General features: G+C 56.9%; 1 protein-coding gene across 1 annotated transcript in view; it reads right to left on the bottom strand.

Annotated features, from left to right (window-relative positions):
- Nucleotides 1-22,375, bottom strand: part of DPP10 (dipeptidyl peptidase like 10) — a 122,329-nt gene extending 99,954 nt beyond the window's left edge. Inside the window, 2 exon segments of the mRNA XM_040358357.1 lie at nucleotides 3,988-4,083; nucleotides 22,238-22,375. Of these exon segments, the coding sequence (XP_040214291.1) occupies nucleotides 3,988-4,083; nucleotides 22,238-22,349 (208 nt within the window). The 5' untranslated portion in view covers nucleotides 22,350-22,375.
- Between the last annotated feature and the right edge of the window lie 2,786 nt (nucleotides 22,376-25,161).

Genomic DNA, 25,161 nt, shown 5'->3' with positions numbered 1-25,161 from the left:
GTATCTGATACCCCTGTGATAGGTGGTATATGATGCCCCTGTGATAGGCGGTATATGATGCCCCTGTGATAGGCGGTATATGATGCCCCTGTGATAGGCGGTATAGGATGCCCCTGTGATAGGCGGTATATGATGCCCCTGTGATAGGCGGTATATGATGCCCCTGTGATAGGCAGTATATGATGCCCCTGTGATAGGCGGTATATGATGCCCCTGTGATAGGCGGTATAGGATGCCCCTGTGATAGGCGGTATCTGATGCCCCTGTGATAGGCGGTATAGGATGCCCCTGTGATAGGGGGTATATGATGCCCCTGTGATAGGCGGTATATGATGCCCCTGTGATAGGCGGTATCTGATACCCCTGTGATAGGTGGTATATGATGCCCCTGTGATAGGCGGTATAGGATGCCCCTGTGATAGGCGGTATCTGATGCCCCTGTGATAGGCGGTATAGGATGCCCCTGTGATAGGCGGTATATGATGCCCCTGTGATAGGCGGTATATGATGCCCCTGTGATAGGCGGTATATGAGGCCCCTGTGATAGGCGGTATATGATGCCCCTGTGATAGGCGGTATATGATGCCCCTGTGATAGGCGGTATATGAGGCCCCTGTGATGGGCGGTATATGAGGCCCCTGTGATGGGCGGTATATGAGGCCCCTGTGATAGGCGGTATATGAGGCCCCTGTGATAGGCGGTATATGAGGCCCCTGTGATAGGCGGTATATGATGCCCCTGTGATAGGCGGTATATGAGGCCCCTGTGATAGGCAGTATATGATGCCCCTGTGATAGACGGTATATGATGCCCCTGTGATAGGCGGTATATGAGGCCCCTGTGATGGGCGGTATATGAGGCCCCTGTGATGGGTGGTATATGAGGCCCCTGTGATGGGCGGTATATGAGGCCCCTGTGATGGGCGGTATATGAGGCCCCTGTGATAGGCGGTATATGATGCCCCTGTGATAGGCGGTATATGAGGCCCCTGTGATAGGCAGTATATGATGCCCCTGTGATAGACGGTATATGATGCCCCTGTGATAGGCGGTATATGATGCCCCTGTGATAGGCGGTATATGAGGCCCCTGTGATAGGCGGTATATGATGCCCCTGTGATAGGCGGTATATGAGGCCCCTGTGATAGGCGGTATAGGATGCCCCTGTGATAGGCGGTATATGAGGCCCCTGTGATAGGCGGTATATGATGCCCCTGTGATAGGCGGTATATGATGCCCCTGTGATAGGCGGTATAGGATGCCCCTGTGATGGGCGGTATATGAGGCCCCTGTGATAGGCGGTATATGAGGCCCCTGTGATGGGCGGTATATGAGGCCCCTGTGATAGGCGGTATATGAGGCCCCTGTGATGGGCGGTATATGAGGCCCCTGTGATAGGCGGTATATGAGGCCCCTGTGATGGGCGGTATATGATGCCCCTGTGATAGGCGGTATATGAGGCCCCTGTGATAGGCGGTATATGATGCCCCTGTGATAGGCGGTATATGATGCCCCTGTGATAGGCGGTATATGATGCCCCTGTGATAGGCGGTATACGATGCCCCTGTGATAGGCGGTATATAGTTGGTTTGGCAGTAAAGACACAAAGTGGTCCCTTCAGCTCGGCCTGAGCGGGTCAGGTTTAAATATCTGACCACAAATTGCCCAGAAATGTCTCAGCACCGTATTCATACCCCGATGGTTCTGTACCCACAGCGCCCCCCACAGTAAAGATCGGGCAGATTTTGGATGCTTTGTTTAATATCTGGAAGATGTCAGCTGAACAGACGATAACGAGGGGGGAGGGGGTCACATGTTGTGTGGGCGGCACCCGGTGATGTCAGAACTTCCTACAGACAGAACATCGGCTGCCATCTGCTAATCGCTGGCAATGGATGTAGAGCTGAGAATTGGCGGAGGAGCGACGATCCTCACCGATCATTAGAGGATGGCAGATCTTCCAACTCAGAATATTCTGTATATCAATATAATGAAGTCCTCACTTCCTTCCTGCTCCTCCATTTATCATCAGGTCCGTCCCGAGAAAATGTAGATGAGTTCGGAAAGTAAGACTGGAAAACGATCCGACACTCATCATCCTAGAGCCGGGGTTCTCCACCCTTCTAGGGCCGGGACCCCTTGATAACATTCCCCAAGTTGTGGGGACCCCTAACAGGAAAATTATTTTCGGGTTGTCAGCACCCGAGGCAAGACAAGTAATTTGCGCCCCTAAACCACGGACATTTAGCGCTCCCCGAGTACCTTCCACTTGTACAGTATTAGAACCCTTTGGGTACATTTGAGGATGTTCCTCTTTCTCTTTCTTCTCCTTTCTTTCCCCATCCCCCTCTCTAGCCGTATTTTGCCACCTTTTTCTTTTTCCCTCCCTTCCATGTATTCTCTATTTTTATTCCTTCTCTCACTCCTTGGTGGGGGGAGGGGGTTCTGATCGCCCAACTTAGGTGCTTTTCATGAAGGTCCTCTGCTGATCTGAGGACTGTAGTGGGGACTTATTCGCAGGCAGTGTTACAGTGAGTAGCAGTGACCCCTATGCCGAAATCAGGAGATGGGGTCTCCTCCAGCCCCTCCCACCTCACAATCCTCACATCAGCTGACCTCTAGTCTCTGCCCCCCAGCCGTGAACTGAATGCGCGGCTGCGGGCTCCAGAAACAGCCCTGGATTCGATGACCCCCCCTGGCAAATCATCATTTGACCCCCAAGTGGGTCCCGACCCCAGGTTGAGAACCACTGTCCTAGAGAGAACATTACAGCTGAGACAGGACATATGCAGTACCCTCAGGGGTGGGGCTCTAGTCTCCTCAGGGGTGGGGCTCTAGTCTCCTCAGGGGTGGGGCATTCAGTGGCAAAGACTATTCCAGATTATTGTGGTCGGGTGTAAGACACGCACACACACAGGTGATATTATTAGAGACATTGTGGGGCCACAATTCCCTTCTCATTTCCGGCTCATTGCATGCATTTCCCCCGACCCACAACCGAGACTTTTCAGACCAGAACTGCCCCAGATCTGCTGTGTGTGTCCAATCCGATCTCCGGGATAATAAATCCATCAGTTATGTGACTTCCGGAATCTTCTCCCAGATCTGTGCCGTCATCCAATGTGAGACTTCCTGTAATAAAGACCGCCCACTGCTGCCCTCTCTCCTTGTGCAGGGGGACTGGTCTCGTCTCCGCCCCCTACTGGAGTTTTTTACAGTAGGTGGAGCCTGGTGGCCCCTCCCACAGCTGTGCTCTCTCCTTGTTCCGGGGGATTGGTCCCATCTGACACTAATTTATCGATTCAGTGTTCTGTCAAAAGAGCCAACTCGTCAAGATCTCCAATTCTGTCCCTTCCGGTGACTCTTCAATTTGGACGAATTGTTTTCACAGATCACCGGCACGGTATACACTCCGGTGCACCATATAATGAGTGGACGACCCGATACTAACCAACAACATGGCCGCCTCCATGGTGGCGACTTTTTTACCCTTTAGCCGACGTTCTGATAAAAGAGCCAAGTCTTCGGAATCTGCCGCCACCGCCGCAGGAGAGTCACCGCAAGTGACGGAATTGGAGATCTGGACTAGTTGGCTCTTTTGACAGAACAACGGCAACCAATAAACAACCAAAACCTTCTTATTGTCAAAAAAGTCCTGCATGACCCCCAACCCTTCCCCCCCCCCCCCCCCGGCCATGTCTGCCTTTCTCCCCCTCCCCCCAACCCCTTCACCCCCCCAAGCCCTCCCCCCCCCCCCCCCCGGCCATGTCTGCCTTTCTCCCCCTCCCCCCAACCCCTTCACCCCCCCAAGCCCTTCCCCTTCCCCCCCCCGGCCATGTCTGCCTTTCTCCCCCTCCCCCCAACCCCCCCCCCCCCCGGCCATGTCTGCCTTTCTCCCATAGACAATCATGTGAATATCAGACTCCCGATAATCAATATATCATCAATATTCCGCACTATCGATCCTCGGAGTGACTCCAATTCTTACCGTTAATCCATCGCGCTTCGGGATCGTGAACCGAAAACTCCTTACTGAAGAGATCGTCCAACGTCACCATCGTGTCCGCCGAATTGGTGACTTCATCTGGAAGAGAAGAGAAGACTAATGATGGAGGATGGCCATGTTTTTCAATCACCATGCACACCGATCGGCACACTCCTCAATCACCACACACCGATCGGCACACTCCTCAATCACCACACACCGATCGGCACACTCCTCAATCACCACACACCAATCAATGCGCTCACCAATTATCACATTTACCGATCATCACACTCACCGATCACCACACTCACCGATCACCACACACCGATCATCACACTCACCGATTACCACACACCGATCATCACACTCACACCAATCTGCATAATTATAAATGTTTATGTTTTTAACAAATATTTGGTATCACTGAGTGGCCGATTCACCACCTGCTGGCCGCTGGGAATAAATACAAATCTAGAGAAATATTTGCCGATGGTGAACGTTCCATGAAGATGTCCAGGGAGAGAACCTGCAGAGATCCAAATGCTGAGATTTCGGGGTCTTCTCTATAGAATGGAGTGTTAGGCAGTAGCAGGGGCCCCATCGGGGGGGAGGGGGGCGAGGAGCCCGGGAGGGAGCCTCGTCTTTACACGGTCATGGATGGAGTGTCCCGGGGGGGGGGGGGAGCCCGGGAGAGCTGGGAGGGAGCCTCGTCTTTACACGGTCATGGATGGAGTGTCCGGGGGGGGGGGAGGGAGCCTCGTCTTACACGGTCATGGATGGAGTGTCCCGGGGGGGGGGGCGAGGAGCCCGGGAGAGCTGGGAGGGAGCCTCGTCTTTACACGGTCATGGATGGAGTGTCCCGGAGGGGGGGGAGCCCGGGAGAGCTGGGAGAGAGCCTCGTCTTTACACGGTCATGGATGGAGTGTCCCGGGGGGGGGGGGGGGCCCGGGAGAGCTGGGAGGGAGCCTCATCTTTACACGGTCATGGATGGAGTGTCCCGGAGGGGGGGGGGGAGCCCGGGAGAGCTGGGAGGGAGCCTCATCTTTACACGGTCATGGATGGAGTGTCCCGGAGGGGGGGGGGAGCCCGGGAGAGCTGGGAGGGAGCCTCATCTTTACACGGTCATGGATGGAGTGTCCCGGGGGGGGGGGGGAGCCCAGGAGAGCTGGGAGGGAGCCTCGTCTTTACACGGTCATGGATGGAGTGTCCCGGGGGGGGGGGGCGAGGAGCCCGGGAGAGCTGGGAGGGAGCCTCATCTTTACACGGATCATGGATGGAGTGTCCCGGAGGGGGGGGGGGCCGGGAGAGCTGGGAGGGAGCCTCATCTTACACGGATCATGGATGGAGTGTCCCGGGGGGGGGGAGCCCGGGAGAGCTGGGAGGGAGCCTCATCTTACACGGATCATGGATGGAGTGTCCCGGGGGGGGGGGGCCCGGGAGAGCTGGGAGGGGGCCTCATCTTACACGGATCATGGATGGAGTGTCCCGGGGGGGGGGGGAGCCCGGGAGAGCTGGGAGGGAGCCTCATCTTACACGGTCATGGATGGAGTGTCCCGGGAGAGCTGGGAGGGAGCCTCATCTTACACGGATCATGGATGGAGTGTCCCGGGGGGGGGGGGAGCCCGGGAGAGCTGGGAGGGAGCCTCGTCTTTACACGGTCATGGATGGAGTGTCCCGGGGGGGGGGGGGGGGCCGGGAGAGCTGGGAGAGAGCCTCGTCTTTACACGGTCATGGATGGAGTGTCCCGGGGGGGGGGGGGGGGGGCCCGGGAGAGCTGGGAGGGAGCCTCATCTTACACGGTCATGGATGGAGTGTCCCGGGGGGGGGGAGGGGGCGAGGAGCCCGGGAGAGCTGGGAGGGAGCCTCGTCTTTACACGGTCATGGATGGAGTGTCCCGGGAGAGCTGGGAGGGAGCCTCATCTTACACGGTCATGGATGGAGTGTCCCGGGGGGGGGGGGAGCCTCATCTTACACGGTCATGGATGGAGTGTCCTGGAGGGGGGGGGGAGCCCGGGAGAGCTGGGAGGGAGCCTCATCTTACACGGTCATGGATGGAGTGTCCCGGAGGGGGGGGGGCCCGGGAGAGCTGGAAGGGAGCCTCATCTTTACACGGTCATGGATGGAGTGTCCCGGGGGGGCGGGGCGCCGGGAGAGAGCATCATCTTACACGGATCATGGATGGAGTGTCCCGGGGGGGGGGGGGAGCCCGGGAGAGCTGGGAGGGAGCCTCGTCTTACACGGTCATGGATGGAGTGTCCCGGGGGGGGGGGGGGGGGCCCGGGAGAGCTGGGAGGGAGCCTCGTCTTACACGGTCATGGATGGAGTGTCCCGGAGGGGGGGGGCCCGGGAGAGCTGGGAGGGAGCCTCGTCTTTACACGGTCATGGATGGAGTGTCCCGGAGGGGGGGGGCCGGGAGAGAGCCTCATCTTACACGGTCATGGATGGAGTGTCCGGGGGGGGGGGGGGGCCGGGAGAGCTGGGAGGGAGCCTCGTCTTACACGGTCATGGATGGAGTGTCCCGGAGGGGGGGGGGGCCGGGAGAGAGCCTCATCTTACACGGTCATGGATGGAGTGTCCCGGGGGGGGGGGGGGGGAGCCTCATCTTACACGGTCATGGATGGAGTGTCCCGGGGGGGGGGGGGGAGCCTCATCTTACACGGTCATGGATGGAGTGTCCCGGGGGGGGGGGGGGGGGGGAGCCTCATCTTACACGGTCATGGATGGAGTGTCCCGGGGGGGGGGGGAGCCTCATCTTACACGGTCATGGATGGAGTGTCCCGGGGGGGGGGGGGAGCCCAGGAGAGCTGGGAGGGAGCCTCGTCTTTACACGGTCATGGATGGAGTGTCCCGGGGGGGGGGAGCCTCATCTTACACGGTCATGGATGGAGTGTCCCGGGGGGGGGGGGAGCCTCATCTTACACGGTCATGGATGGAGTGTCCCGGGGGGGGGGGAGCCCAGGAGAGCTGGGAGGGAGCCTCATCTTACACGGATCATGGATGGAGTGTCCCGGGGGGGGGGGGAGCCCGGGAGAGCTGGGAGGGAGCCTGGTCTTTACACGGTCATGGATGGAGTGTCCCGGGGGGGGGGGGGGGGGCGGGAGAGCTGGGAGGGAGCCTCGTCTTACACGGTCATGGATGGAGTGTCCCGGAGGGGGGGGGGGGCCGGGAGAGAGCCTCATCTTACACGGTCATGGATGGAGTGTCCCGGGGGGGGGGGGGAGCCTCATCTTACACGGTCATGGATGGAGTGTCCCGGAGGGGGGGGGGCCCGGGAGAGCTGGGAGGGAGCCTCATCTTACACGGTCATGGATGGAGTGTCCCAGAGGGGGGGGGGGGGAGTCCGGGAGAGCTGGGAGGGAGCCTCATCTTACACGGTCATGGATGGAGTGTCCCGGGGGGGGGGGGGAGGGGGCGAGGAGCCCGGGAGAGCTGGGAGGGAGCCTCGTCTTTACACGGTCATGGATGGAGTGTCCCGGAGGGGGGGGGGAGCCCGGGAGAGCTGGGAGGGAGCCTCATCTTTACACGGTCATGGATGGAGTGTCCCGGAGGGGGGGGGAGCCCGGGAGAGCTGGGAGGGAGCCTGGTCTTTACACGGTCATGGATGGAGTGTCCCGGGGGGGGGGGGGGGCGGGAGAGCTGGGAGGGAGCCTCGTCTTTACACGGTCATGGATGGAGTGTCCCGGGGGGGGGGGGGGGGAGCCCGGGAGAGCTGGGAGGGAGCCTGGTCTTTACACGGTCATGGATGGAGTGTCCCGGGGGGGGGGGGGGGCCGGGAGAGCTGGGAGGGAGCCTCATCTTACACGGTCATGGATGGAGTGTCCCGGAGGGGGGGGGGGGGGCCCGGGAGAGCTGGGAGGGAGCCTCATCTTACACGGTCATGGATGGAGTGTCCCAGAGGGGGGGGGGGCCCGGGAGAGCTGGGAGGGAGCCTCATCTTTACACGGTCATGGATGGAGTGTCCCGGAGGGGGGGGAGCCCGGGAGAGCTGGGAGGGAGCCTGGTCTTTACACGGTCATGGATGGAGTGTCCCGGGGGGGGGGGGAGCCCGGGAGAGCTGGGAGGGAGCCTCATCTTTACACGGTCATGGATGGAGTGTCCCGGGGGGGGGGGAGGGAGCCTCATCTTACACGGTCATGGATGGAGTGTCCCGGGGGGGGGGGGGCGGGAGAGCTGGGAGGGAGCCTGGTCTTTACACGGTCATGGATGGAGTGTCCCGGGGGGGGGGGGGGGGCCGGGAGAGCTGGGAGGGAGCCTCATCTTACACGGTCATGGATGGAGTGTCCCGGAGGGGGGGGGGGGGCCCGGGAGAGCTGGGAGGGAGCCTCATCTTACACGGTCATGGATGGAGTGTCCCAGAGGGGGGGGGGGGAGTCCGGGAGAGCTGGGAGGGAGCCTCATCTTACACGGTCATGGATGGAGTGTCCCGGGGGGGGGGGAGGGGGCGAGGAGCCCGGGAGAGCTGGGAGGGAGCCTCGTCTTTACACGGTCATGGATGGAGTGTCCCGGGAGAGCTGGGAGGGAGCCTCATCTTACACGGTCATGGATGGAGTGTCCTGGAGGGGGGGGGAGCCCGGGAGGGAGCCTCGTCTTTACACGGTCATGGATGGAGTGTCCCGGGGGGGGGGGGAGCTGGGAGGGAGCCTCATCTTACACGGTCATGGATGGAGTGTCCTGGAGGGGGGGGGAGCCCGGGAGAGCTGGGAGGGAGCCTCATCTTACACGGTCATGGATGGAGTGTCCCGGAGGGGGGGGAGCCCGGGAGAGCTGGGAGGGAGCCTGGTCTTTACACGGTCATGGATGGAGTGTCCCGGGGGGGGGGGAGCTGGGAGGGAGCCTCATCTTACACGGTCATGGATGGAGTGTCCCGGGTCTGAGGGGCTGGAGAAGCTGCCGGAACGTGTGTCCATCATGGACTCGGGCAGGAGAAGGTTGGTGAGGGGATCACTGGGGATCACGGGATGAGGCATACCAGGGGGGGCTGGGTGTGAGGCCGGAGGAGGGACTGTGGGGAAAAGTGTCAAATCAATGCGGCCTGAGGGGAACAGGACTGGCTGGGACTAGTAGTCCACCAATCTACACGCTCTACTAAATTACAAGGCCGCCGGGGAGAGGGACTGCAGACCTCTGGCCTAGTAACAGCAACTGAGACTGTCCAGAGCAGCACCTCAGAGGAGGAGAGAAGTCCTGGGAGCAACAGTCTGCAGGAGGTACGCAGAGGAGGAGCAACAGTCTGCAGGAGGTACGCAGAGGAGGAGCAACAGTCTGCAGGAGGTACGCAGAGGAGGAGCAACAGTCTGCAGGAGATACGCAGAGGAGGAGCAACAGTCTGCAGGAGATACACAGAGGAGGAGCAACAGTCTGCAGGAGGTACGCAGAGGAGGAGCAACAGTCTGCAGGAGATACGCAGAGGAGGAGCAACAGTCTGCAGGAGGTACACAGAGGAGGAGCAACAGTCTGCAGGAGGTACGCAGAGGAGGAGCAACAGTCTGCAGGAGATACACAGAGGAGGAGCAACAGTCTGCAGGAGGTACGCAGAGGAGGGGAAACAGTCTGCAGGAGATCCACAGAGGTCTTGTGTCATTATGGGGGGAGGGGGGGTCTTGTGTCATTATGGGGGGAGGGGAGGTCTTGTGTCATTATGGGGGAGGGGAGGTCTTGTGTCATTATGGGGGAGGGGAGGTCTTGTGTCATTATGGGGGAGGGGGTCTTATTATGGGGGGAGGGGGTCTTATTATGGGGGGAGGGGAGGTCTTGTGTCATTATGGGGGGAGGGGAGATCTTGTGTCATTATGGGGGGAGGGGGTCTTATTATGGGGGGAGGGGGTCTTATTATGGGGGGAGGGGAGGTCTTGTGTCATTATGGGGGAGGGGCGGTCTTATTATGGGGGGAGGGGAGGTCTTGTGTCATTATGGGGGAGGGGAGATCTTGTGTCATTATGGGGGGAGGGGGTCTTATTATGGGGGGAGGGGAGATCTTGTGTCATTATGGGGGGAGGGGGTCTTATTATGGGGGGAGGGGGTCTTATTATGGGGGGAGGGGAGGTCTTGTGTCATTATGGGGGAGGGGCGGTCTTATTATGGGGGGAGGGGAGGTCTTGTGTCATTATGGGGGAGGGGAGATCTTGTGTCATTATGGGGGGGGGGGGGGTCTTATTATGGGGGGAGGGGGTCTTATTATGGGGGGAGGGGGGTCTTGTGTCATTATGGGGGGGGGGTCTTGTGTCATTATGGGGGAGGGGGTATTGTGTCATTATGGGGGAGGGGGTCTTATTATGGGGGGAGGGGAGGTCTTGTGTCATTATGGGGGAGGGGCGGTCTTGTGTCATTATGGGGGGAGGGGGTCTTATTATGGGGGGAGGGGGGTCTTATTATGGGGGGAGGGGAGGTCTTGTGTCATTATGGGGGGGGTCTTGTGTCATTATGGGGGAGGGGGGTCTTGTGTCATTATGGGGGAGGGGGTCTTATTATGGGGGGAGGGGGTCTTATTATGGGGGGAGGGGAGGTCTTGTGTCATTATGGGGGAGGGGGGTCTTATTATGGGGGAGGGTTATCATGCAGGACAGAGTTGTGGTCTCTGCGGTGACACCGCCAGCCGGGGGAATCTCGGCACAAAGATGAAATATTCATGAGCTGTCGCCTGTTTTGCCTGAACAGCAGATTTCCCGGGCCGCTCTCTCAGGCTGAGAACAGAATGTGAACCTCGGGAGGATTCATTACCCGGAAGCCTCCGACTCCGAACGTCTCCGAGGGCCTCATTCACATTCCTGACATCTTCTCCATCACCGGGACGCGGCTCTGTCATTCGTGTGCCGGGAACCCTGCGCCCCGGGAAGAGCCAAGTCTTCCAGATGGAACGTCGCCCAACGTCATCGCCGGGTCGCCATCTTATTCCACCAGATCCATCGCCTGCAAATCAGCCAAACGTGCCGAGATTTCCCACAAGACACCGAGAGAAGAAAACCGGATATTTCTGCCGGATAGAGAAAGTCTCTTCCTGATGCAGAACTCGGCACGGCGATAAATCCAAGATGGCGGCAACATTGGACCCTCTGTGACCTCAGAAATGTGCTCTCGGTATTCCACACCGGACAACGTTCCTTTATGTGTGGATAATGAGGGCGGCGCCGATATAGAGGAAATCAGAGATAGTAAACAAATGTGTAAACATGGAACTCCTGGTGAAAATACTTCAGAGAAGATCAAAGGCTTCAGAAAATATTCGGTGTGAAGAAATTCTTCCCACAGGACGGCTCAGGTGAGGAAAAAAGCTTCAAACAAAAACAGGTAAAATACACTCACCAAATGGGGTGGACTCATCTGTTGTACAACAGTGGGTCATAGAGGCTTGTGATCCCGATGGGTCTGGATCAGGATGAAGATGATCCCAAAGTGGTTACCGGTGGTTCCATACAAGCATTTGATCCCCACATCGGCTCTGTCCTGCCTCATCCTCCTGCCAGACTCCCTTACTCTGTAGGTAGAGGTGCCGTCTCTGTAATTGGGCGCCCACAGAAACATCTGTAATCCATCTGCTGATTGAAAAGAGTCCACATTCCAGCTGATTGGACGATTGTTCCTATCCAGGATCTATCCAAGTTTCTGAGACCCATTGGGATCACAAGCCTCTATGACCCACTGTTGTACAACAGATGAGTCCACCACATCTGGTGAGTGTATTTTACCTGTTTATGTTTGAAGAGTTTTTAGATTAAAGGAGTTGTAAAGTAAAAAATGTTTTCACCTTGAAAAAACATCTGATGATGAGGCCCCCCCCCGAGCCCCCGTTTTACTGACCTTTTACTGACCTGACCCCTCGAAAGTCCCGCGCTCGGTCCCGATATCCTCTTTGCCGCTCAGCCTGGCCGCTGATTGGCTAGAGCGGATGGATCGAGAGCAGCGCAGCTATTGGCTGGCGCTGCTGTCAATCACATCCAGTGACGCGGCGCGCCGAGGGGCGGGGCCGAGTGATACAGTGAGAGGCTATGGCCGCAATTACTGACCACCATGCGCGCTCTCATGACTGTGGTCAGTACTTGCTGGGGGGACCAGAGACAGTTGCCGAGGGACCCCAGAATAGGAGGATCGGGGCCACTCTGTGCAAAACGAACTGCACAGTGGAGGTAAGTATCACGTTTGTTTTTTTAAAAGGAAAAAAATAATTCCTTGACTAACCCTGTAACTGCAGACAAGCTTTTTTCTCACCTGAGTCGTCCTGTGGGAAGAATTTCTTCACACCGAATATTTTCTGAAGCCTTTGATCTTCTCACAAGAAGTTCCATGTTTACACATTTGTTTACACATTTGTTTACACATTTGTTTACACATTTGTTTACACATTTGTTTACCATTTCTGATGGCCTATATATCCGCGCCGCCCTCATTATCCACACGTTTGTTTACTTTGAGTGCCAGCAGCTCTTTCCCTTATATTTGGCTTCTAGCGCAATTCTTTCCATATTCTAAATGTTCCTTTATACCCCACATGCCCAGTCCTAATACCCCTTCCCAAACCCATAATGCCCCAGTGCCTGACCTTTCAATCCCCCATCCCCCCACCATCTAGTCACTTAATGCCCCAGTGTCTGATCATTGCCTCTTTCCTATTAAGTCTCACAATGACCTAGGATCCAATCCCTGATCCCCCTGTCGGGTCACACAATGACCTAGGATCCAGTCCCTGATCCCCTTGTTGGGTCACACAATGACCTAGGATCCAGTCCCTGATCCCCTTGTTGGGTCACACAATGACCTAGGATCCAGTCCCTAATCCCCTTGTTGGGTCACACAATGATCTAGGATCCAGTCCCTGATCCCCCTGTCGGGTCACACAGTGACCTAGGATCCGATCCCCGATCCCCCTGTCGGGTCACACGGTGACCTAGGATCCAGTCCCTGATCCCCCTGTCGGATCACACAATGACGTAGGATCCGATCCCCGATCCCCCTGTCGGGTCACACAGTGACCTAGGATCCAGTCCCTGATCCCCCTGTCGGGTCACACAATGACCTAGGATCCAGTCCCTGATCCCCCTGTCGGGTCACACAATGACCTAGGATCCAGTCCCTGATCCCCCTGTCGGGTCACACAGTGACCTAGGATCCAGTCCCTGATCCCCCTGTCGGGTCACACAATGACCTAGGATCCAGTCCCTGATCCCCCTGTCGGGTCACACAATGACCTAGGATCCAGTCCCTGATCCCCCTGTCGGGTCACACAATGACCTAGGATCCAGTCCCTGATCCCCCTGTCGGGTCACACAATGACCTAGGATCCAGTCCCTGATCCCCCTGTGGGGTCACACAATGACCTAGGATCCAGTCCCTAATCCCCTTGTTGGGTCACACAATGACCTAGGATCCAGTCCCTGATCCCCTTGTTGGGTCACACAGTGACCTAGGATCCAGTCCCTGATCCCCCTGTCGGATCACACAATGACCTAGGATCCAGTCCCTGATCCCCCTGTCGGGTCACACAATGACCTAGGATCCAGTCCCTGATCCCCCTGTCCTCCATAGACCCAGCGAGGGGCTTGTTTGTTGTCACCACAGACTGGGAGCCTCACCAGAGACCCCAGAAGGATTGAATAATGAAATCCCAAAGCCTCAGAAATCTGGATTGTTGGGCCTTCTTTCCATCCTCTGTACCGGGAATTACAGGAGGCCGATATTAGGAAAGTGATTCCTGGAGCGATGGTGGAGGGCCGGCATTACAGGGTGAGACGGGGAAGAATGGGGGAGGGGGGATTAATTGGAGCAACAGGAGGAGGAGGGGTTTGTGGTAGTTAGTTCAGGGATATCTGGGGTCTCAAGCAGGTAGTTTCCCATCCCCCCTCCCAGTGTTTTGTTTGGTTGCTTTATCTCCTGGCAGGTGGGATATGAGGAAAGGACGTCATGGCAGCTGATGGTGTGCCGGTAGTCGGTCTTTTGACGGTGGAAGAAAATACGGTTGGGATGGAAGTGTGGGGGGCTCATCGGTGGTCTGGGCCCCTCTGGTGTATTCCAGTTACTAAGGTTAGTGGACTACGGTAATGGCTGCGCGGCGGGGGTGGGTTGTCTCGGTGTGTCGCGGCTGGAGGCCCCGGTGTGGTGAAAGGACCCGCAGAGTTACAAGTGGAACAAGTCGGAATTCTGGTGCCGTCACAAGACCAACCGGCCGGTATAATAAAAAGGCTGCTATGGCCATTTGTACTCCAATCATGTGTGGTCTCATCAATAGCGTGGGGGTGGGGGGGACTCGTGGTCGGGGGGGGTGGTGAGTACTCGTGGTTGGAGGGGGGTGGTGAGTACTCATGGTTGGAGGGGGTGGTGAGTACTCGTGGTCGGGGGGGATGGTGAGTACTCGTGGTTGGAGGGGGGTGGTGAGGACTCGTGGTCGGGGGGGATGGTGAGTACTCGTGGTTGGAGGGGGGTGGTGAGTACTCATGGTTGGAGGGGGTGGTGAGTACTCATGGTTGGAGGGGGTGGTGAGGACTCGTGGTTGGAGGGGGGTGGTGAGTACTCATGGTTGGAGGGGGTGGTGAGGACTCATGGTTGGAGGGGGGTGGTGAGTACTCATGGTTGGAGGGGGTGGTGAGGACTCGTGGTTGGAGGGGGGTGGTGAGTACTCATGGTTGGAGGGGGTGGTGAGGACTCGTGGTCGGGGGGGATGGTGAGTACTCGTGGTCGGGGGGGATGGTGAGGACTCGTGGTCGGGGGGGATGGTGAGGACTCATGGTTGGAGGGGGTGGTGAGGACTCGTGGTCGGGGGGGATGGTGAGGACTCGTGGTTGGAGGGGGTGGTGAGGACTCGTGGTCGGGGGGGATGGTGAGGACTCGTGGTTGGAGGGGGTGGTGAGGACTCGTGGTCGGGGGGGATGGTGAGGACTCGTGGTTGGAGGGGGTGGTGAGGACTCTCACAAGGTGGGACATCTACACCGGTCATGATCGGGGGGGGGTCTTCTCCACTCATCGGTGTGATCTCTGCCCGGGTGCAGCTTTTTAGATCTGTAGAAGTTATTTGTTGGACAGAATCCTTCGGATTGGATGTGACGGGATCATCACACTGATCACCATTAGGAGAGGATTCTGGGATCTTCTCTGGGAAAACGTTCCCTTCTCTCTCTTGGAAAACGTTTGTTGATCATCACATAGAGCCGATCGGCGTGCCATGAATCCGGCGCTCTTCTTCTCTATTAGCCTCAGTCTACTCATCACAGCAGACAACTGGAAGCTCCACCACAGCCTCTCCGAGCCGGAAATCATCGGAAATGTTCTGCAGGAAGATTAGGAATAATCCGATGAATATTAACACAGCTTGCCTGGAGCTCCTGGAGAATACGGAGAACGCGGCTCAGAGTCTCTCACGCATGTTCAAGGTGTTGTCAGCAAGTTACAGTATATATATATACACAGGGCTTTTCTTCAGGGGGTTTCTTCAACTCGGTTCCACCACCTCCGTCTCAGACTCTTTGGTGCCTCCTCCCTGCAATCACTTGTAAACATAGAAGTCGGGTTTCTGTGTAACCCCCCTAAACTCGGCACTCTGTGTGTAACCCCCCCTAAACTCGGCACTCTGTGTGTAACCCCCCTAAACTCGGCACTCTGTGTGTAACCCCCCCCTAAACTCGGCACTCTGTGTGTAACCCCCCTAAACTCGGCACTCTGTGTGTAACCCCCCTAAACTCTGCACTCTGCGTGCAACCCCCTGAACTCGGCACTCTGTGTGTAATGCAATCCTGGTATTTAATGTCCCTTTAGGACCCTCCTACTGTTCATGAAATTTGACTGACCACACCCACTATTTGATGTGATTTGGAAGGGGTGTGTGAGTGGAGGGGCTTTGGGGGGGTCGTGGTTGAGTTCCAGCACCTATTGTTTGAGAATAAAGCCCTGTGTATAATATATATATATATATATATATATATATATATATATATATATATATATATATATATATCTCACTTGTGGTTGGACCTAGAAAATAATTACAAACATAACTCCTTGCACATTGGTCAGTGTATGCTCCAGTCTAGCCAACTCCAACATCTCCAATGGACCATTAAAGGTCGAATCCTGCCTAAAAAATAGAAAAAAAACATTTTCTCCCTGGGAGTCCACTGGGGGGCACACTGCTAAATATTTTACATCCTATCGATATACTGCAGGAAGTTTGTACGCGATGCAAAAAGAGGTCAGTCCCCAAGTGGACCTATTTACTTTTATGTCCAATAGAGGACACAGCCATTTGCCCTTCTTTCTCCTTTCCTAACCTCGGGGGTGTCCAGAAGCATTCCAGAATAAAGAGCAGCGGGCGAGAACTCCCAGCATTAAAACACCAAATGGGGCAAAACCCATAACCCAAAGAAAGAAAAATGGAGGAACATAAAGCTGCCTGCAGAACCCTCCTACCAAAAGAAACGTCCGCCAATGTGACACTCAACTTATCAAATGCTGAGAAAGTGATAAGAGAAGATCGAGTGGAAGCTTTGGAGATCCGGTACACTGAGGCCAGAGGTGTGAAGGGCCAAGTAGGGCCCCTGTGCTGGTAGAATGGACCCTGTCAGGAAATTGGGCTCTTAGACACCAATAGAGATTGTCCGACTTATCTAACGTGAGCCGATCTTCCTAGAAGAGACGAAAAAGATAACCTGCTGAAAGGATCCAAAGCATTAAGGCCGACTTTCAGGGCAGGCACAACTTTGTGAGAGTCGTGGATGACCTCCCGCTGGAGGACCAGATCAAGGGAAGACCTCCCGCTGGAGGACCAGATCAAGGGAAGACCTCCCGCTGGTGGACCAGATCAAGGGATGACCTCCCACTGGAGGACCAGATCAAGGGATGACCTCTCACTGGAGGACCAGATCAAGGGATGACCTCCCGCTGGTGGACCAGATTAAGGGATGACCTCCCGCTGGTGGACCAGATCAAGGGATGACCTCCCGCTGGTGGACAAGATCAAGGGAAGACCTCCCACTGGAGGACCAGATCAAGGGAAGACCTCCCACTGGAGGACCAGATCAAGGGAAGACCTCCCGCTGGTGGACCAGATCAAGGGATGACCTCCCACTGGAGGACCAGATCAAGGGAAGACCTCCCGCTGGTGGACCAGATCAAGGGATGACCTCCCGCTGGTGGACCAGATCAAGGGAAGACCTCCCGCTGGTGGACCAGATCAAGGAAAGACCTCCCGCTGGAGGACAAGATCAAGGGAAGACCTCCCGCTGGTGGACCAGATCAAGGGAAGACCTCCCGCTGGTGGACCAGATCAAGGGAAGATCTCCCGCTGGTGGACCAGATCAAGGGAAGATCTCCCGCTGGTGGACCAGATCAAGGGATGACCTCCCGCTGGTGGACCAGATCAAGGGATGACCTCCCGCTGGTGGACCAGATCAAGGGATGACCTCCCGCTGGAGGACCAGATCAAGGGATGACCTCCCGCTGGTGGACCAGATCAAGGGATGACCTCCCGCTGGTGGACCAGATCAAGGGAAGAAGAAGGGAGAACTACGTCTTTATTCCAATGAAAGGAGGACAGAAAGGAAGACCAAAGCCGGAGTATCACCAGAAATGACAAGGAGCCGGTGTTTGCCTATCGGTAGACACTCTGGGGGATGGGCCTTTTCTGCTTATGTCCTCCAATACTTGCTGGAACCATCTTTTTTTTTTTTGTGTGTGTTTTTATTAAAGGACTGTGATGGGAAATCCATCTCCTGTCAGAGGGCCAGAAAGTCCAGGGAAAGGACAGTAACCACAATGTGATAATGGATCTGAGCCCTCCTCACTTTAGAAGCATCCACTGATCTCTGTAGCTGCAGATAATGTGGAGTGATTCAGCCTCAAAATTCACTTTTGCTCTCCCTCACATTAGTGCATGGTAGGAGGGGATCGTACCCATTGGGTGGGGGGTCTTTCTGTACAGTGGGGGGAGGGGATCGTACCCATTGGGTGAGGGTCTGTCTGTACAATGGAGGAAGGGGATTGTACCCATTGGGTGGGGGTCTTTCTGTAGAGTGGGGGGAGGGGATCGTACCCATTGGGTGAGGGTCTGTCTGTACAGTGGAGGAAGGGGATTGTACCCATTGGGTGGGGGTCTTTCTGTACAATGGGGGAAGGGGATTGTACCCATTGGGTGGGGGTCTTTCTGTACAGTAGGGGGAGGGGATCATACCCATTGGGTGGGGGTCTTTCTGTACAGTGGGGGGAGGGGATTGTACCCATTGGGTGAGGGTCTGTCTGTACAATGGAAGGAGGGGAGCTTACCCATTGGGTGGGGGTCCTTCTGTACAGTGGGGGGAGGGGATCTTACCCATTGGGTGGGGGTCTGTCTGTACAATGGAGGAAGGGGAGCTTACCCATTGGGTGGGGGTCTGTCTGTACAATGGAGGAAGGGGATCTTACCCATTGGGTGGGGGTCTGTCTGTACAATGGAGGAAGGGGATCTTACCCATTGGGTGGGGGTCTGTCTGTACAATGGAGGAAGGGGAGCTTACCCATTGGGTGGGGGTCTGTCTGTACAATGGAGGAAGGGGAGCTTACCCATTGGGTGGGGGTCCTTATGTACAATGGAGGGAGGGGATTGTACCCATTGGGTGAGGGTCTTTCTGTACAATGGAGGGAGGGGATCTTACCCATTGGGTGGGGGTCTTTCTGTACAGTGGGGGGAGGGGATCTTACCCATTGGGTGGGGGTCTTTCTGTACAGTAGGGGGAGGGGATCATACCCATTGGGTGGGGGTCCTTCTGTGCAGTGGGGGGAGGGGATCTTACCCATTGGGTGGGGGTCCTTATGTACAATGGAGGGAGAGGATTGTATCCATTGGGTGGAGGTCTGTCTGTATAATTGGGGGAGGGGATCGTACCCATTGGGTGAGGGTCTTTCTGTACAGTGGGGGGAGGGGATCTTACCCATTGGGTGGGGGTCTTTCTGTACAGTGGGGGGAGGGGATCATACCCATTGGGTGAGGGTCTTTCTGTACAATGGGGGAAGGGGATTGTACCCATTGGGTGGGGGTCTTTCTGTACAGTGGGGGGAGGGGATCATACCCATTTGGTGGGGGTCTGTCTGTACATTTGGGCCCCTGGCAGCAGGACGGGCCCCAGGGCCAGTATATTGTCTGACATTGGAAGGACAGGTAGACACAATGCAGCCACAGCGGTGTGAATGAGCTGCTGCAGAGAATTCCTCCATCAGTAAAGAGGACCTGTCTAATCGTCTTCTAGTTTTGGTCTTAGACGACGATTTCTGGGCAGTGTTCTGTAGTTTTGCGCTGTGAACTACCCGGGGATGGTTTACATTGAAGAACTGCTGCAGTTCCAAGTTTTTATCTGATTTATATCTGCAGTCTTCATTAAACAACAAAAAGGAATGATAATACATGACAAAGGAATCCCAGAGTGCTAAAGGTTAGCTAAAGAGCACAGCAGTCAAAGCTTTCTTTGCAGCGCCATTTGTCTGACGAAACCTTCTAATTGAGCTGCTGATCAGGGTGGAGTCCCTGCTGTGAGTGGGTGGGGTCTTTGCTGCGAGTGGGTGGAGAAACTACTCTGATGTTTTAGTGTGTCATGTGAGTCACTGCTTTGAGTGGGTGGGGTCCTTGATGTGAGTGGCTGGGGTCACTTCTCTGAGTGGGTGGATCCACTGATCTGATGACTCAGTGTTTCTAATGAGTAAGTGAGGCCACTGCTCTGAGTGGGTGGGGTCCTTGATGTGAATGGGGTGGAGTCACTGCTGTGAGTGGGTGGGGTCTTTGCTCTCAATGGGGTGGAGTCGCTGCTCTGAGTGGGTGGGGTCCTTGCTGTGAATGGGGTGGGGTCACTGCTGTGAATGGGTGGGGTCTTTGCTCTCAATGGGGTGAAGTCGCTGCTCTGAGTGGGTGGGGTCCTTGCTGTGAATGGGGTGGAGTCACTTCTGTGAGTGGGTGGGGTCTTTGCTCTCAATGGGGTGGAGTCGCTGCTCTGAGTGGGTGGGGTCCTTGCTGTGAATGGGGTGGGGTCACTGCTGTGAGTGGGTGGGGTCTTTGCTCTCAATGGGGTGGAGTCGCTGCTCTGAGTGGGTGGGGTCCTTGCTGTAAATGGGGTGGAGTCACTTCTGTGAGTGGGTGGGGTCCTTGCTGTGAATGGGGTGGAGTCACTTCTGTGAGTGGGTGGGGCCTTTGCTCTCAATGGGGTGGAGTCGCTGCTCTGAGTGGGTGGGGTCCTTGCTGTGAGTGGGGTGGAGTCACTTCTGTGAGTGGGTGGGGTCTTTGCTCTCAATGGGGTGGAGTCGCTGCTCTGAGTGGGTGGGGTCCTTGCTGTGAATGGGGTGGAGTCACTTCTGTGAGTGGGTGGGGTCTTTGCTCTCAATGGGGTGTAGTCGCTGCTCTGAGTGGGTGAGGTCCTTGCTGTGAATGGGGTGGAGTCACTTCTGTGAGTGGGTGGGGTCTTTGCTCTCAATGGGGTGGAGTCGCTGCTCTGAGTGGGTGGGGTCCTTGCTGTGAGTGGGGTACAGTCACTGCTGTGAGTGGGTGGGGTCTTTGCTCTCAATGGGGTGGAGTCGCTGCCCTGAGTGGGTGGGTCCTTGCTGTGAATGGGGTGGAGTAACTTCTGTGAGTGGGTGGGGTCTTTGCTCTCAATGGGGTGGAGTCGCTGCTCTGAGTGGGTGGGGTCCTTGCTGTGAGTGGGGTACAGTCACTGCTGTGAGTGGGTGGGGTCTTTGCTCTCAATGGGGTGGAGTCGCTGCCCTGAGTGGGTGGGGTCCTTGCTGTGAATGGGGTGGAGTAACTTCTGTGAGTGGGTGGGGTCTTTGCTCTCAATGGGGTGGAGTCGCTGCCCTGAGTGGGTGGGTCCTTGCTGTGAGTGGGGTGGAGTCACTTCTGTGAGTGGGTGGGGTCTTTGCTCTCAATGGGGTGGAGTCGCTGCTCTGAGTGGGTGGGTCCTTGCTGTGAATGGGGTGGAGTCACTTCTGTGAGTGTGTGGGGTCTTTGCTCTCAATGGGGTGGAGTCACTGCTCTGAGTGGGTGGGGTCCTTGCTGTGAATGGGGTGGAGTCGCTGCTCTGAGTGGGTGGGGTCTTTGCTCTCAATGGGGTGGAGTCGCTGCTCTGAGTGGGTGGGGTCCTTGCTGTGAATGGGGTGGAGTCGCTGCTCTGAGTGGGTGGGGTCTTTGCTCTCAATGGGGTGGAGTCGCTGCCCTGAGTGGGTGGGTCCTTGCTGTGAATGGGGTGGAGTAACTTCTGTGAGTGGGTGGGGTCTTTGCTCTCAATGGGGTGGAGTCGCTGCCCTGAGTGGGTGGGTCCTTGCTGTGAATGGGGTGGAGTAACTTCTGTGAGTGGGTGGGGTCTTTGCTCTCAATGGGGTGGAGTCGCTGCTCTGAGTGGGTGGGTCCTTGCTGTGAATGGGGTGGAGTCGCTGCTCTGAGTGGGTGGGTCCTTGCTGTGAGTGGGGTACAGTCACTGCTGTGAGTGGGTGGGGTCTTTGCTCTCAATGGGGTGGAGTCGCTGCCCTGAGTGGGTGGGGTCCTTGCTGTGAATGGGGTGGAGTAACTTCTGTGAGTGGGTGGGGTCTTTGCTCTCAATGGGGTGGAGTCGCTGCCCTGAGTGGGTGGGTCCTTGCTGTGAGTGGGGTGGAGTCACTTCTGTGAGTGGGTGGGGTCTTTGCTCTCAATGGGGCGGAGTCGCTGCTCTGAGTGGGTGGGTCCTTGCTGTGAATGGGGTGGAGTCACTTCTGTGAGTGGGTGGGGTCTTTGCTCTCAATGGGGCGGAGTCGCTGCTCTGAGTGGGTGGGTCCTTTCTGTGAATGGGGTGGAGTCACTTCTGTGAGTGGGTGGGGTCTTTGCTCTCAATGGGGTGGAGTCGCTGCTCTGAGTGGGTGGGGTCCTTGCTGTGAATGGGGTGGAGTCGCTGCTCTGAGTGGGTGGGGTCTTTGCTCTCAATGGGGTGGAGTCACTGCTCTGAGTGGGTGGGGTCCTTGCTGTGAATGGGGTGGAGTCGCTGCTCTGAATGGGTGGGGTCTTTGCTCTCAATGGGGTGGAGTCGCTGCTCTGAGTGGGTGGGGTCCTTGCTGTGAATGGGGTGGGGTCACTTCTCTGATGACTCCAGTAAACTTTTCTCAGCACAGCTGAAATATTTGAAATGTGTAAAAAGAATAACAGAGCTCCCCCTGCTGGCTGTATAAAAGATTGCGTTAATCAGAGGAATATTTCCAGACACAGGAAACACAAAACTCACAATGAGACGGTTTAAGTTCTGATCACCACCCATCCCCCACCCGGACACACCGAAGAGAAGGACAGACCCACCTGGAGTTAGTAAGATGACCGACAACGTAATGAGGGAGCAGACGATGAGAATGACCAACAGCGCAATGGCGATTCCTTTCCAGTTCTTCTGGGGCGGACTGCCCCCTCCCATTTCCTGCAGACACAAGACACGCCCATGAGTTATCTGTCACACACCTGTATATACTTGTGTATTCAGAGTCTGCCCCGCCCAGCACTGCCCCGCCCACAACTGCCCCTCCTATGTCTGGCCCCCACCTTTCTCTGGTCCTCTACAGACAGGAGGAGAGTCTGCGGCCTCCAATGGAAAGTCATGGGGGATGGAGAGAGGATGGAGGCCGATTGGGGGAGGAGAATCAAAGGACATAAAGAGAACCCGTCTACAAAAAGATGTTTATCTCAGAAGTAATTCCAGAATCATCGGAGATCTCTTTATGTATAGGATCTGCGTCTTATTTCTGTCCCCCCCCCCCCCCCCGATTAGAGTCCCAGCAGTCCAGCTCTTGGCTCCCTTCCCCCCTCTATATATTATATAAAGGGCTCCCTTCCCCCCTCTATATATTATATAAAGGGCTCCCTTCCCCCCCTCTATATATTATATAAAGGGCTCCATCCTGAGCGGCGGATGATTTGCGAAGTGTTTCTGGGCCTGAGAGCAACGAAGGAATAAAATAACAGCCAATCAATAAATGGATCACCCTAATCCCGCGAGTCGTTCATTTACAGCCGATTATTCCTGCATTTCATCCGATCCGATCTCACATGAGACGTGACCTGAAATGTAATTACCCCCCTGACCTCCCCCGCTTCACTCCCCGCCATGACCTCCCCCGCTTCACTCCCCGCCATGACCTCCCCCGCTTCACTCCCCGCCATGACCTCCCCCACTTCATTCCCCACCATGACCTCCCCCGCTTCAATCCCCGCCATGACCTCCCCCGCTTCATTCCCCGCCATGACCTCCCCCGCTTCACTACCCGCCATGACCTCCCCCGCTTCATTTTCCGCCATGACCTCCCCCGCTTCACTCCCCGCCATGACCTCCCCCACTTCATTCCCCACCATGACCTCCCCCGCTTCAATCCCCGCCATGACCTCCCCCGCTTCATTCCCCGCCATGACCTCCCCCGCTTCACTCCCCGCCATGACCTCCCCCGCTTCACTCCCCGCCATGATCTCCCCCGCTTCATTCCCCGCCATGATCTCCCCTGCTTCACTCCTTCACTCCCCGCCATGACCTCCCCCGCTTCATTCTCCGCCATGACCTCCCCCGCTTCACTCCCCCCCTGACCTCCCCCGCTTCACTCTCCGCCATGACCTCCCCCGCTTCACTCCCCGCCATGACCTCCACCGCTTCACTCCCCGCCATGACCTCCCCCGCTTCACTCCCCGCCATGACCTCCCCCGCTTCACTCCCCGCCATGACCTCCCCCGCTTCATTTTCCGCCATGACCTCCCCCGCTTCACTCCCCGCCATGACCTCCCCCACTTCATTCCCCACCATGACCTCCCCCGCTTCATTCCCCGCCATGACCTCCCCCGCTTCATTCCCCGCCATGACCTCCCCCGCTTCACTCCCCGCCATGACCTCCCCCACTTCATTCCCCACCATGACCTCCCCCGCTTCATTCCCCGCCATGACCTCCCCCGCTTCACTCCCCGCCATGACCTCCCCCGCCATGATCTCCCCCGCTTCATTCCCCGCCATGATCTCCCCTGCTTCACTCCTCGCCATGACCTCACACGCTTCACTCTTCGCCATGACCTCTCCTGCTTCACTTCCTGCCATGACCTCACCCGCTTCACTCCCCGCCATGACCTCCCCCGCTTCATTCCCCGCCATGACCTCCCCCGCTTCAATCCCCGCCATGACCTCCCCCGCTTCATTCCCCGCCATGACCTCCCCCGCTTCACTACCCGCCATGACCTCCCCCGCTTCACTCCTCGCCATGACCTCACCCGCTTCACCCCTCGCCATGAGGAGGAGAGAATCCAGGTAAGGGAGGAGAGGATCCAGGTAAAGGAGGAGAGGATCCAGGTAAGGGAGGAGAGGATCCAGGTAAGGGATGAGAGGATCCAGGTAAAGGAGGAGAAGATCCAGGTAAAGGAGGAGAGGATCCAGGTAAGGGAGGAGAGAATCCAGGTAAGGGAGGAGAGAATCCAGGTAAGGGAGGAGAGAATCCAGGCAAGGGAGGAGAGGATCCAGGTAAGGGAGGAGAGGATCCAGGTAAGGGAGGAGAGAATCCAGGTAAGGGAGGAGAGGATCCAGGTAAGGGAGGAGAGGATCCAGGTAAGGGAGGAGAGGATCCAGGTAAGGGAGGAGAGAATCCAGGTAAGGGAGGAGAGAATCCAGGCAAGGGAGGAGAGGATCCAGGTAAGGGAGGAGAGAAGCTCCAGGAAGAAGGCCGGAGACAAGTCCTCTTCATATACAGAGGGCGAGAGATGGAAGACTGAACAATCCATCAAACCTCAACCCCACACACCGTACAATCTGACATCAATGAGATCTACATGTATGAGAAGCTCCCGGACATCCCCCATCAGTCTATATATAATACACCCAGACATCCCATATTAGTCCCCCATGTTTCCCCGGCCCTCTCTCTGGCCCTCTCCTCCATGTCCCCCGGCTCTCTCTCTGGCACTCTCCTCCATGTCCCCCGGCTCTCTCTCTGGCCCTCTCCTCCATGTCCCCCAGCCCTCTCCTCCATGTCCCCCAGCCCTCTCTCTGGCCCTCTCCTCCATGTTCCCCCGGCCCTCTCCTCCATGTCCCCCAGCCCTCTCTCTGGCTCTCTCCTCCATGTCCCCCGGCCCTCTCTCTGGCCCTCTCCTCCATGTCCCCCGGCCCTCTCTTTGGCCCTCTCCTCCATGTCCCCCGGCCCTCTCCTCCATGTCCCCCGGCCCTCTCTCTGGCCCTCTCCTCCATGTCCCCCGGCCCTCTCCAC

Source organism: Rana temporaria, chromosome 6, assembly GCF_905171775.1.
Source record: "Rana temporaria chromosome 6, aRanTem1.1, whole genome shotgun sequence".
Lineage (NCBI taxonomy): Eukaryota > Metazoa > Chordata > Amphibia > Anura > Ranidae > Rana > Rana temporaria.
The sequence above is the reverse complement of the archived record's forward strand: the minus strand, read 5'-3'. Positions and strand labels throughout refer to the sequence as shown.